The sequence below is a fragment of the Hippoglossus stenolepis genome, chromosome 7 (genome assembly GCF_022539355.2).
Source record: "Hippoglossus stenolepis isolate QCI-W04-F060 chromosome 7, HSTE1.2, whole genome shotgun sequence".
NCBI classification, from domain to species: Eukaryota; Metazoa; Chordata; class Actinopteri; order Pleuronectiformes; family Pleuronectidae; genus Hippoglossus; species Hippoglossus stenolepis.
In genome coordinates this window covers 18,474,446-18,488,149 of record NC_061489.1, presented here as the reverse complement: position 1 = coordinate 18,488,149, position 13,704 = coordinate 18,474,446, and the positions used below count along the sequence as shown (strand labels likewise).

General features: G+C 43.1%; 1 protein-coding gene and 1 long non-coding RNA gene across 4 annotated transcripts in view; both read left to right on the top strand.

The window, feature by feature from the left end:
- The window catches only part of LOC118112562, a 79,527-nt gene that overhangs the window by 50,186 nt on the left and 15,637 nt on the right, over positions 1 to 13,704 (top strand). For all 3 annotated transcript variants that reach the window (XR_004697242.2, XR_004697244.1, XR_004697243.2), the window contains 3 exons: positions 9,724 to 9,792; positions 11,651 to 11,791; positions 13,265 to 13,367. This is a non-coding gene — a long non-coding RNA (uncharacterized LOC118112562). The remainder of the gene's footprint in view (positions 1 to 9,723; positions 9,793 to 11,650; positions 11,792 to 13,264; positions 13,368 to 13,704) is intronic.
- zic6 (zic family member 6) lies at positions 1,713 to 6,558 on the top strand. Its single transcript, XM_035161958.2, has 2 exons — positions 1,713 to 3,302; positions 5,141 to 6,558. Exons 1-2 carry the CDS (start codon positions 2,345 to 2,347, stop codon positions 5,743 to 5,745), a joined length of 1,563 nt encoding a protein of 520 aa, XP_035017849.1. The 5' UTR covers positions 1,713 to 2,344; the 3' UTR covers positions 5,746 to 6,558.

Sequence of the window (13,704 nt, the reverse complement as noted above, 5' to 3'; positions counted from 1 at the left end):
TTACTACTTTGTTCAACTTATTTCGTAAATAATATACACATCAATGCACTGATCTATTACCTACACTCAATTAGAATATATTTAGTTATTATTACCTACATAACGTATTGCAGAGAAACAAATAAAATAGTATTTTATGGGAAAGTACTCATTACGCTAAAGGCCCATTAAGTTATGACCACCTCAAGGACCATTTGCAATTTAATTTTATTATTTATTTAGCAATTAAATGACCTCAGTCTTTAGCAGTTTAATGCAGAATATTACAGTGTAAAGTTAGTTATCAAATAAGCCTCTACTGCACAGGCAGTGGCTCTGTTATTGTAAATATGAGTCCAAACAGCCTAATACAATTGATGTGAACCAATAAAAGTGCAGTGCTGCCATTATTTCTGCCTGAAAGGAGAACCTGGGATCAGTTGTACCGCAGCCCTGTCAGTCCTTTATAGTCCCTGAATGACAGATTGGAAACTTTCACTTTATTGGCCTTCAGCCCTCAATCATTTGCGGAAATGCATCGGGTTAAAGGTTGACAAACATGAGCGTCCATTACAATCATGACAGAATTAGGCCGGTTCTGGGCCTGTCTGCTATTTTGCGGCACTTAATGTCAAGTGGGCCCCATGCTTTGTCTCAGCCCAGGATCCACTGCAGGTGACGTCAGCATAACAATGTGCAAAAGGATTATTTCTTTCCTCCCCCTGCTTTTTTTTTTTTTTTAAAGAAAAAGTTGAAAATTACGCCTGCTACAGTCTTTGGGGAAAAAACAGAGGGTTTCACCTTAAACCTATAAGCTGCAGTGCGGGGCCCGTGCCACGTTTTTTTTTTGTCGATTGAAATAAAGGCAACAGATAAATGAATTAGCCAAAGTGCCTCTTGGTGGGAGAATGAGTGCGCTGGAAGAAGCAGAGCCATGTCAGGACGAGGAGGGGACGTGCAGAAATATGCGCTGCGCTACTGGAGCAGCGCGCATGCAGAGCTCGGAGCTGCTGTCCTCACAGCACCCCAAAGTAAGAAAGTTTATCCGAGTTTCCTAGGAACAGTGGAGCCAATCCACTGCCGTTTGTCACGTTTCATAATTTCCATTTTACGTAACCACATTTTTTTCTTCTTTTTACACCCGTGCAATCCTGCAAGACGCATGGGGCACTTTTGATGATTATTAATTTATTTAAGCTTAATGCGAAAGAGGAGGTTATGTATAGAAATGGTTCACATTGGGGCTCAAAGGTAAAATAGTACATCCTGTTCTGTAGTACTCCCCGATGACACTGCTGGGAAATGTGTGTCTGAAAGAACTTTTTTTTCTCCCCCAGTCAGATGATTGTGAAATTCTGGTGGTCCGGGCCTGTGGAACCAGACTACTTGTTGCTATAAGGTTTAATTTTTTTTTTATCTGGGACGTGAGGCCTAGGTAAAAGTTTTTTACCTTTATGCAAATTATATATTTCCAAATGTAACACAAAACTCTCATGGGAGCTCAGTTACCTGCATTTCATTAAAAAATGTAATGTTATATTTTGTGATCATGCAGCACAAACGTGTTTGAAATATTTTCAGATCACTGATTTAATCGTTAGAATTAGTTTCATGTGACTCTGAGTGTTTTCAAACGTGCCACTCCTCTCAAAATGCTCGTCTTGACAATAATTGGCCTGGACACGCAGTGACCAGTCTCTCTATTATTCTTGCAGGGCAGGAGTGGGACATTTGCTTTGGCGAGATTTCCCCTGAAATCAAAGACGGTGGACGGGGCCGTGATTGTCTCGTATTTTGCTCATGTCTGCATTTGAATCGCTGGACTTGCATCAGGTGATTAGTGCCATTTTACGCATTAACGTGCGCCTTTTTCCGAGGTTTTGGAGACGGGGACTCACGAGCGGGCGCCTGGAGTTAAAGAGGCAGCGATATTTGGGACCATCGCGGCACGTTTCAAAGCATTTTCTCTGCGATATTTGAAAACGGAGTCGTGCGGTGAACGCCTGCGTGTCCCTTTTAAAACAAACCCAGCGCCTGTCAATCACAGCGCATTCCAACCAATCCCAAAGCTCCCCTTTTAAAAGCAGGTTTGCCTGCTGTGCTTTTATATTGCACCATGGCCTGTTTCGAAGCATTTTTACTACCACGGTTATTGCCACAAATCAAGAGGGCAAAGTGAACGGCATGGGACTCACATCAACTTTAACGAAACCGAGTCTGGTTCCTACTTCTGCGAAGTTCACGGCCAAGAATTTCACATGCAGATGATGTAGCTTACAACAAGGGGGGGAAATGGAGAGAGCATTTCTAGGTGCATCCTGAATTGGTTGATTTTGCAAACTCATAGCCACACTCACAACATAACATGTCAAGCCTTCAGAGGTTTGGTGGCTGCCCTCTCTCCTGCGTCAACCCCGGGGAGAGCAATACTGAACCCAGCGTGGTGCTGCCACCTTTGGCAGGGGAGCGCATGGGACACCCCACTGGCAGTTCCTTAAAACTCTGCCCCTCGCACAATTTGCGAGACTACCCCGAGACGAGGTCCAGTGCATATGTTGACCATTCGGTGCCCAATTTTTCAGACTCTGGATACCCCAGCCACCGGTTAGAGCACAGCCCTCGGGGCATTCTCATTGGAGCCAATTTTTCTGGAGCCGGCATGCCACCCGTCACTGATCAACTGGCATCAAGAGCTAACCAACATGGCGGGATTGGAAGGTATCGCGACTTCCATGGCTGCAGAGACAACAGGAGCCATGCTTTTTTTTACCAGGAGCAGGCCCACGCCTCCACGGACGCACCTCGAGACCTCGGCAGCCAGATGATGCTGGGTCTACCTGGCGACCTCCTCACCCGGACTCATCCCTATGGGCAAGGCATCAGCCCCAAGGGAAGCAGCCAGCAGCAGCAGCTCGTCAGCCAGTTCCTGGGTCTGTACAAGCCCCTGAACATGGCCATCCAGCATGGAGGAGGCGACGCGTTCCTCAGGTGCTCCAAGCAAACAGTGAAGCACGAGCTGGTGTGCAAGTGGTGTGACGGCCATGAGGGGGCCGGGAAGCTGCCTTGCTCCAGAGCCTTCGGGACCATGTATGAACTTGTCACCCATGTGACAGTGGAGCACGTCGGAGGACCCGAGCACGCCGAGTATGTGTGTCAGTGGGAGAACTGTGCGCGGGACAGGAAGCCTTTCAAAGCCAAATACAAGCTGGTGAACCACGTCAGAGTGCACACAGGGGAAAAGCCCTTCCCGTGCCCCTTTCACGGCTGCGAGAAAGTGTTTGCAAGATCAGAGAATTTAAAGATCCACAAGAGGACCCACACAGGTCAGTTAATCCTCATCATAATAATAACAATAATAAATAACAACACTGCAATGATAATAACGACTTGTTCTAATGTGGTCAGCATTTTAACGCTTTCATTAATATTATCCATGTTGCAGTAGCCTAACAGAGTGTATTTTTTATTTTATTTTAATTAAATAATTCATTCTTATATTTGAGCAAAATTATTAATATTATAATTACATGGCGCTGGTTTTATACGCCTTCTTTTTTTTATTATTATGATAAATGTTGCCTCCCCCTGCTCTCTGTTATTTATCTGGTTTTGCAGGAGAGAAACCCATTGTGAGGTTTCGTGCAGGAACAACAGCTGAGCAGCAGAGTAGGGAGCCACTTCAGTGAGCAGGCCTGGAGGTTTGGGTGCCTCTCCCACTTCATTCAGTGAAATTATTAAATAAATCCCGGGACACCGGAGAGCTGTGACGTAGCCGTTACGCTGCATGTGCCTCCCAGGGACTCATCCCCTGCATGTGCTCAGCAGCACTGCAGCAGAGCACACCACACTGATGTGGGCCTGTGGCAGGAAATAAATACAAATGTGTTGGCCAGAGTCAGCGAAGGGAAACGATCATCAGTGTAAATAAAAATGAGTCACATTCCATGGGGATAATTTATTTATGGCATTATCATATCTTATGATAGCCTGTTAGCATACTTGTCAGGAAGCAGTGTAAACTTATGTCATGTCAAAATATGGCATAAGATTGTGATTTTATTTAGGCTCCCCCTCTGTGCATCACTGATATAAGTAAATGATAATATGTATTTACTGTGCAGTTTTCTTTTAGTTTTTCACACACCTCAAAGGTTTGGAGGAGAAACCTGATCTCTCCTGCTGCCTTGCACACACTGAAATTAAAAAACCTAATTATCAAATGAAGTGAGTGGTCCTCAGAAATAAAAAAAGGCCTGCACGATAAAATTATATTCATCAGGCGCCACCATTTGCTTGTGGTGTAAATTGTTTTACTAATGAATTCAGCGAGAACAGAGACGGAGAAGGAACAATTAATGACATGTTATTTCACAACTGCACATGCGTAGTGTGTTAATTAGACATAATTTATGTCAGAAAAAACATTTATGAACGTTTTTTTTTTATTTATTCTGAAACACTGACATCCATTAACACGCAGGCCTGTAAAAGATTATTTAATAGACACTATTAAAGTTTTATTTATGTGCCACGCTTTTACTGATCGAGTGTGTGTGTGTGTGTGTGAGAGAGAGGGAAAGACGCGCAGCTGTAGGCAGTTTGTGTGTGTGTGTGTGCCAGAAGATCAATTAGCATCGTGATGGTCATAATTCACTCCTTGCAGGTCAACTGCATTCAAACAAATCTTTGCATTTGCTGTGGCAGCTTCATCATAATCTTGATGCATGTTCAACTGTGGCTGCAGCCTCGTTGGTTCAGTCTGCAGATAGAGTCACTTGTTGCGATCAGGGCTGCAGCAAAGTTTCAGCAACTCATGTGAACTCAGTATTTGAATGACTCGTACTTTTATTTTGCACAAACATAACAATTTAATGCAAGAAATTGTGTTTTAAACAGTTTTAGAAATGGCTGAGGTGGCCTGATGAAGCCTGCTCAGTGTTTGCAGAGTCACAGATTGAAAGATGGAGATGACACAGTTATTTTACAGAGTGCAGTGAAGCATGCAAGTGCATTATTTGGGGGATGTAGTGTACATTTTCATGCATTGTTACTCAACCGTGTCACAGGGCTGACACAGGCCTGCTATAAGAACATGGAGAGCATTGCACGGGCCTGTGAGCATATCCGTAACCCGTCGTCATTTCTCTCTTTGCACGTTTAGGTGAAAAACCTTTTAAATGTGAGTTCGAGGGCTGCAGCCGGAGGTTTGCGAACAGCAGCGACCGAAAGAAGCACTCTCACGTGCACTCCAGCGATAAGCCCTACATTTGCAAGGTCAGGGGCTGCGACAAGTGCTACACCCACCCGAGCTCCCTGCGCAAGCACATGAAGCTCCACTCCATCAAGGCCAAAGGCGAAGACGCGAGTCCCGGTGACGCGGAGGCCGTGTCCACCCGCGTCCCGGACGGAGCGCAGATCAGCCCCTGTCACCCCCCATCCTCCACCCAAGACGTCCCCATGTCCCCGGAGAGTCGAGACCAGTCGACCCCGAGGTCACGTTTCCATCACACGTTTGACAGCAGTTTTGACTACTCCACGCACAGGTCACAGCCCCTGCTGGATCCTCTGCTGCTGCAGAGGGGCAGCTACAGGTCCCAGTCCTCCCAGTACCCCTGCGGACAGACGGCGCACACTTTTGCGCAGAACCCCAGGACTTTCCCCTCCACCTCTCCCTTCCAGAAGAGTATTGTCAATGGATGGTACACATGTCACAGCGGCGTGGACTCCTTCCCACCGAAGCAGTGCAACAACATCCCGTCTCTCTGAGCCCCTGTCGGGACACATGTGGACGAACCACACTATTTTTTAATCCATGTTATAACCTGACCGTTCCAGCTGTTTCTCTGTCCCTCTGTATCTGTGTGACCGTTGTATCAAATATCCTGTGACACGTCCTGAGTCATCATATTGAAATGTGGCGAGCTTTGCTTGTTGTCGTGAGGCCTGTCTGGTTGGAGTGTGGCTTGTGCCCTGTAGCTTACACCCCCCCCCAGTGGCTTATAGGAACTTTTACAACGTGCGTAATTGTTCGCTGTGTTGCATTAAGTATTAAATCTATCTATCTTGAGTGATATTTTTCAAAAAAATGACAAAGGATTTAATGGAAAACCTGCCTGAACTTATACTGGGAGGTGGAATGGGAGACGTGTTGCTGAATGTAACCCTGAGTGTGGGGGCTCTCTGTTGAATGTAAACTAGCTGTACTGTACGTGGGGAAGTATAGAAACATTACTCATGTCTTTATGTGTGTGGAAAGCTGAAATAAACTTGGGGAAGCTCTTTCCTCTCGTTACACTATGGAGTCCAGCGTCCTGGGCCTGACGCGTGATATTGTCTGTAATTAAAAATACTGCGAGGCTCAGTGGGTTTTTTATTTGATATAAATTCCACTTTATGCCTCCTTTCATTAAACATTCTTGTTTTATTATATGTATAGTTCCCAATCCCGTGCAAAGTAAGAGCATAAACCAGTGTTCCTGTTAAAAATCATTCATTAGCATACAGTCCAACTGTACATAAGCCTACTGTAAAATTAATTATGTATTCTATATTTTATTAAAGTGTCTATATTCTCTTTGATCAAGCGTGTGTGGTTAAAACCAATCAATGCATTTTATAGTGAACTCTCAAACCTTTCTCCATTTTTTTTCCCCAAATTATATAATTCCAGTAGCCAGTATATACGCCATGTTTGTAGATTCCTATTTTTGAATATTCTTAATCTCTTAAAAATGTGATGATGACAACAAAGGTCCTCTCAGGTTTTGGTTCTTCCCCTGCGCTATGAGCGCGTGCGTTTTTTGTTTGTTTTTTTGGGAGGGGGGGCTGCAGGTGAAACCTATATGTGCCGCAAGATCACGCGCAATTCTTTCTGCTATTTATCAATATCCTTGTAGTTATTTATTTTTTCCTCCTCCATGTCCTCTGCAGATGTTATCTTATAATTTTCCATGTTTTATTTTGCACATTTTCACTTTCCATCACTTCCTCCAAGTAAGAAATCTGCAAAGTGTGACCAAATTATCCTCAAAATACTGTATTGTCCAAATAATAACTCAACAGTCCATTATTATTCACATGATTATAAAATGTAATTCTATTACAAACTCATCAACTTTGATTTACAATGTGAAGTATTTAATTTAGCTCCTCACCTTAAGTAAGAATTAATATAATTGCTGGATTTCTCCGTTAGAAGCACAACACTTGTCTGAGATCAATGCGTCGTTATATTTCTTTTGAAAAATTGTTGAAAATCATTTGGAAAAACTTTAAAAACTCGTGTTGGTTTTCTTTATTTGGATGCACACAGCGATAATACTAAAATGCTTGCTTCATTTACCCGAGTTACCTTTTGATGACACATTTGCTGATGTCGCCCTGTTTTGCTTTTTCTCAGTCTGTAAATTTCACCAAGTGTCTCATTATTGCAGAGAAATGAACTGAGGACATTTCTTTGTGAAGCCGGCCTCTGTCTCGGGCAGAGCTTGATTTCAGTTCCTCCACTAAGCCTGGTGCAAAGGCTAAACTCATCTGTAGTGAGTTATTATCGTCATTCTTAGTTTGCATTGCTTGAAAGGAAACACGGTGACCAGGTTGGAGCACAGTTAATGAGGCATTTAAAAAGATGTAAACAGCGAGTATCTGTCCTCATCCCGCTCAGGAAAGTTCACTGCAGCAGCTTGATTATCGTGGAGGTCACAATTATGATGAATAAGGTAATGGGGGGGGAAAAAACCCTCTGTTCCACTGCCTCTAGCAAAGCTTTACACTTTGTACCTGTATGTATGGGTCAGCATTTTATACCATTAAACATGCAAATGATGTCTGTCATTATATATATATCAAATTTCTTCATATCAAATGGAGATCAGGCCAAAGGTGCACTAATTTTACATGTCTTTGAAATGTATGCTCCCGGTGATAATAAGGCTCTTTCTTTATTTCAGATTAAAGGTTTGATGGAGGGACAGTTGTCTGGACACCCATTAAAATATGTCTTGGACCAGACGTTTTCCCTCCAAACGTAATAATACATTTTGGGATCTGCAAAAGTGGAGAACGCTTTGTTTTTATGTGATATAGTTCTACAAAGCAGCTTGAATTATTTTTGTTTTGTCGCCATTTATAAAGAAAATAGAAACGCGGTATCAACTCTTTCATATTTCTAAGTGAAGCATTGAAAGTGTGCGACTATGTTTTATGTGCCGACAGTGTAATTGTTCTCGAGATGGTGCAAAGCTGTGATAAACTTGTTTTTGCTGCTTAATCTATGTTTCACATGATCCTCATGGGTACGCGTCTTTTGGGAGAGCCAGATATTTTGGATGAGGCATTTTTGCAAATCCCTCCTGAGTTTGACCGCAGATCATTTTCATTTTCATCTCTCCATTTGGCATCTTACTGAAAATCAACTGCAAGTTTCGGTACCTTGGTTTCAATTTTGACAACGGCCGGCTCGAACTGTATCGTTCGAGTAGTTTAAACTGTTTTCATTTGTATTTATTTTTTCCCTAATGAGTGGTGAGGGTGTACCGGAAAATTGCGCTGCTGTATCAGATTGTTGGAGACAATAATTTTCGTGAACATTTAGTTGGTAAGTAGTATCATGAGGTCCAAGATGGATCATTTAACATGGTTGATGTCAGATGTTTCAGCTGTGAAGTGTTTCTTTCTTCAAGTAAATTGAGGTGAAGTGCTTTGGCTTTGATCTGTGCACTTTAATGATGCTAGGACTGAAATTCATTAGATCGCTTTCTTCTGTGTTTGCAACCTTATCAATAGCTTACATCAAATGCTTTCGGAGCCACTGTGGTATCAATGTTTTTTTTAAAGCAATCTCAAAATATTCTGTTTCTTTCTAAATCTCATCCAAACTCAACTATCACATCTAAACTCTCAAATTCTGCCCTTTCTCCTCTGTTCCTAAAAATAAATCTTTCTGTAAAACACAATAGAGGTAATCAAACGTTATTATCGGGCTCCGTGCGTTTAGAAAACTGTTTTGTTCCCATTTCTTGTTCGAGGACGTGTAAAAAGGCAAAGGAGCGACCTAAACGCTGAATTTGTCCAACCACAGCGTGTAGCCGTCTTGTCGTGTACTCTGACCAAGCTGTGGTAATATTCCATCATCGTTGAACCCTGCCACACCCTTCCCCCCAGTAATCACAACTGATTAGCCCTCCGCTTCCCAGTTTGCCACTTGTCCGCCGCCATCTTTACTCTTGGGCTCTCTGCCTAGCAACAAGCGCAGGCACCATTTTGGACGGGGTATGTTAGCGAGTATACAAAAGCTTAATGTAAATACATCCATTTCACCTTGGGATCCAGTGAATTGCCATCTCAGCCTCCCCCCGGGTCGCTGTTATGCCATACTTGGGTTGAGCCCCAGCTGTGTACCAGGGGGTGGGCTGCTTTGTCACACCGGGTCTTTGGTTTTATGCATCATCATAACCATGTATGACATCTTGCGTAACTTACACTGTGCACCTCCCATACTTCTCCAAGTAAGGTTTAAGCACCGGACTCACGCTGGCGAGGCTGCGTCAGCGTCGACTCCCACTGACCAAGTGTGATTTTAATTGGATAGCTGGCTTTTTACCCCCAAATTTCCCCAGGTCAAGCCAGTGGCGCTGTTCCTCCCATACTCGCTGTCTTTTTTCATCCACCCTCTGCCCCCCTAGCATTTTTTTTTTTTTACCATGTCCTTTTGTTTCTCTGTCTCATCTACTTCTATCCCTGCAGCTCCTGGCTATCATCACCCACTCTGGCCCTGTCATGATGATCACCTAATCTCTGCAGTGTAGTCCCATGGTAAGTAGGTGTGCTCTGCCAGATTCTCCTCCAGACACGCATGGACCTTGACTCAAATATCCGCTTTCTTCTGCACACTGCCCCTCTCTCCGTGGAGAATTGCAACCCCTCATGGTAAACCTGGATGTATATAAATGCTTTCCATGTTGGAGAATGGCAGCTACAGAGGGGCTGTGGTATCCAGGCGCCATCGATTCCAACAATGCGTCATGAGGGCATTTGTAACAATGAAGACGGATTGATTTTTAAAGTAAAAGATTGAACACTATATAATACGACTCTCAATAAGATGAAACCGTGCAGTGAAATGAACATGTACCTCTTGTCACTTGTTTCTTTCAGCGAAACATTAGTAATGCAATCTGTTTCATGTCTAAGCCTGTGTTAATTTGACAGCCTGACAATTAATAAGCTTTTAAAACACACCATCAGAAGCAGGGCTCTTATGTAAGACAATGCAATCGTTGTAATTATATGCACATGTTTGGTGTGTTTACAAACCATTAAATGGTGAACAGGAACGTGGTCCCATGCAGCGCTGTGCTCTCATGATTTAACCAGAATGATCCGTTAGATTTTTCCCCCCCATCTTCATCTGCACTGCATTTCTCTGTGTAGTCCGGCCTGTACCAGGGCTTATTAAACCAGGCTCCTATTCACTCTTACCAACAGTAGCTCCCCTGTCAACGTAAGCCCTGGAACACTCAGCTCTCCGACTATTGTTGCAGAATTTGCCAAAACCCAAGTAACGCTGAACAGCCGATATCCAGCAGGATAGAGAAATGCCCCGCCTATCCTCATATCTAATGCATATTTGTCTTTTGATGAATTGCAATTTGCCCCTGTGGATGGTTCATAAAAAGATGTCTTTTTTTTTTTTCATTTATTATCCATGCCTTACATAACAGATATTTTTGACAGTTTCTGATGAGCCAGTTTCTGAGATATCATGGAGACTTTAATGGTCTCCTATGAGCTGGTAAGCTCAGGAGGTAACCACATGACTGACAATGATTATCTCATGTGCAGAATAAATAACAATCTGAAAGCAAAAGTTTCTCAGATACGGCGTGCGGTATTTGTTGTGGGCCTGTCACGATGCAAAAGCAAAATAAATAATATTTAAAAGTCCACATCTTTCAAAATTCATACTTCCAAGGTTTTTTGGGAGTTAAAGGTTGTATGGGGTGAGCGGACCTTTGAAGATCTTTCAAATCCTGCAAGCTCCAGGCCTATGAGATGCAATGCCACCCTTTTAAGGGAATGACCATAACTTTGGTCCCCTTGCTTCTAATCCCTCCTCCAGACCTCTGTCATCAGAGATCAACCGGGCTGAGCCTTAATGTCCTCCACTTGCTGGCAAGGGCAGCTGATAGCTTTCATGTATGTGAAGAGCCAGATGAATATTCTTAAATCTGCACATTGGAGCAGGAATTGATGCCGTTATCTTCGACCGTGCCTCTTAACAGTTTTACAGTATGTTGTTGAGAAATGATCAGTTACAATTTACAGCCTGGGCTTAATGATTCACATTTTACAGAATGCATTTGAAGCGTTTGTTAGAAAATGTTAAAAACGGCTTTGATCACGACACCTAAAGAGCACAATGCCTTAGATTTGACAAAAAACAGTGCAAAGAGACCCCGAGTGCCTGTTGTCTTTGCTGTCTCTCAAAACTATCACATTTCATTAGCAACGTTTCAGTTCTGTTGTGAGATACAGCGTTTGAATACTTTTTGCATGATTTCTCAAATCTCTGCCGTTTGAGGTTGAACTTAAAAAAGGGATCAGATTGATCACGGTCCAGGCTGTTTCAAAGCACTGAGTAATCGCGAGTGTTTAATTTTATCTGTTGCAGTATGCATTGCAAGGCGGCTGTGTAATCAAGCCTGTGAACTCCACATCTGAAGGAAGGATTCTGTTTCTGATCACATCCCTATTGAAGTGGATCCATTCACTGAACACGGATGTGTTGACGTGCTCAAGCTTGCACTCCTTGGTATGTGGCCGTCAAATTAATATGTACTTGACATGATGCTGTATGTAGTTTTCTGCCCAGTGCTCGTAGCCGTGCTGGAGGTCCACGGGGGCCACATTTGCGAAAGCTGTGAGCGAGGACTCACGGCGATCTCACTGTTAACCTTCAGCGTTACAAGAAGACCCCAGGGCCCAACTCTACAATGATGGATGCAGGGTGGCGGGGGCTAGGGGGGGGCCCCCACACACACACACACAACCCAGGAATTCCCCTTGGGCCTTTTCAATTACAGTTCGACCGAGCTCCGCACTGTGATGATATGTTGCTTTAAGGCTGTGACATTAATGGAGAGGACAAATGTGATTTGGTGTGGTGTTGACCCCAAAGTGCACGAGACAGACAGCAGCACGCTCATGGCACGCCGGCAGCGTAAGGAAATGGGTAACCTACTTCTGCTTTATTTGTATACCGGCGTCAATAAAGCAATCCAAACAGACCAGTGTGTCATTTAACTCTCTCTGTAGTTAAAGGACTATCGATGGACGTAGTTTATCATCAGCCACAGACTAAAGGAGCCACAAGGGGCATGAGAGAGAGTAATTAGCTGCTGTTGCTGCTTTGAGGAGCCCAGGTAACGGATTTAAAAGCAGCAAAGAGAGAGTGACGTACTGTCCTTTGATCTTTTTGATGATCAATAAGGCGGCCTAACCTCGTATTGGACGTATACTATGATATGGTAATGAGATGTTCTCTGTGTGTGCATGTGTCTTCGTAGGTGTGTGTGTGAGAGCACATTTAGCAAACCTGCAACAGCGATCTTGTCCCAGGATCAGTATTTTGCCCGGATCACTGGTGACTTATACCGGTTAAGTTTCTACTGATGACTTTCAAAAAGTACAACAAGGCAGATCTGACTGCATCTATTTCAGGCCACAGGGAACAATCCTGTGTTCTAGGTATCTGGAAGAGACAGGGGATCAAAAATCAGTCTCCCATGCAACAGCGGAGGGTTTCTCGTAGTTTCTCCAAGTCCATATTTAATGTGGAATACTGAGTTAATTAGCACTCTGCACCAGTATCCGTCACATCGGCTGCTGTTGCAAATGTCATTGTATCCCTTTGGTTATGTAATTGACCAAATTACGCAACACATCTGTGGAACTGGGGTGTGTCTCGGAATTATTAATCTGAAACCAAAAAAGAACAATTCCCTTGGAAATGCAAAGCCTTCAGGATAATAAACACAGAATCTCTGCGCTGCTTTGACAGATATCAGGTCAATACCCAAACTAGATCTGATTACTGGAAAAGTTTCACTGCAGACACAGAGAGTCTATTAGTTTTTTTTCAATTGTGTAATATCTGGAACCTTTAGGTGCATTAGCATAATGAATAAATGAATCACTTAAAACTATGCATGTACTGTATTTGACTGCTGTTATTATTATTATGAAATACATAATTAACTATACTCTGTACATTAACTAAATTCAGAATATTCCACGTCTGAGGGGCCATGAATAATGCCAAGGACCCGAGAGAAAGAAAGAAAAACAGACTGCACCCCTGCTCCAGTTTATTACCACACAGCTGCACTGTAAGTAACAAAATGTGCCTTTTTTATGCATTTAAAAAAAATATTTTACATTTAGTTGCTTTATCAACACATTAAATAAAGATACCAGCCACTTGCATGAAAAAGACACAGTCAACAGATCAGGAGGCAGCGTGGAATGTTGGTAATACACACATGTGAACAAGATGCCAGAGGCAACGTGGCGTCACTGACACAATTATCTAAACACATTTTATAAATCAGCTCTGTAATGAAACAGGCCTTACAGTTGTAAATCCATCCTTCAGTCGTGCCATATCATATATCATCTCAGATCAGTTATCATATCTCAGATCTTATATCATCTCAGTTCATATCA

Bases quoted from the DNA above. Each gene is read 5' to 3' on its own strand.
- zic6 (XM_035161958.2), top strand. From the start codon at position 2,345: ATGTCAAGCCTTCAGAGGTTTGGTGGCTGCCCTCTCTCCTGCGTCAAC. The intron at 3,303-5,140 runs GTCAGTTAATCC...TTGCACGTTTAG, and splicing joins CCACAAGAGGACCCACACAG to GTGAAAAACCTTTTAAATGT.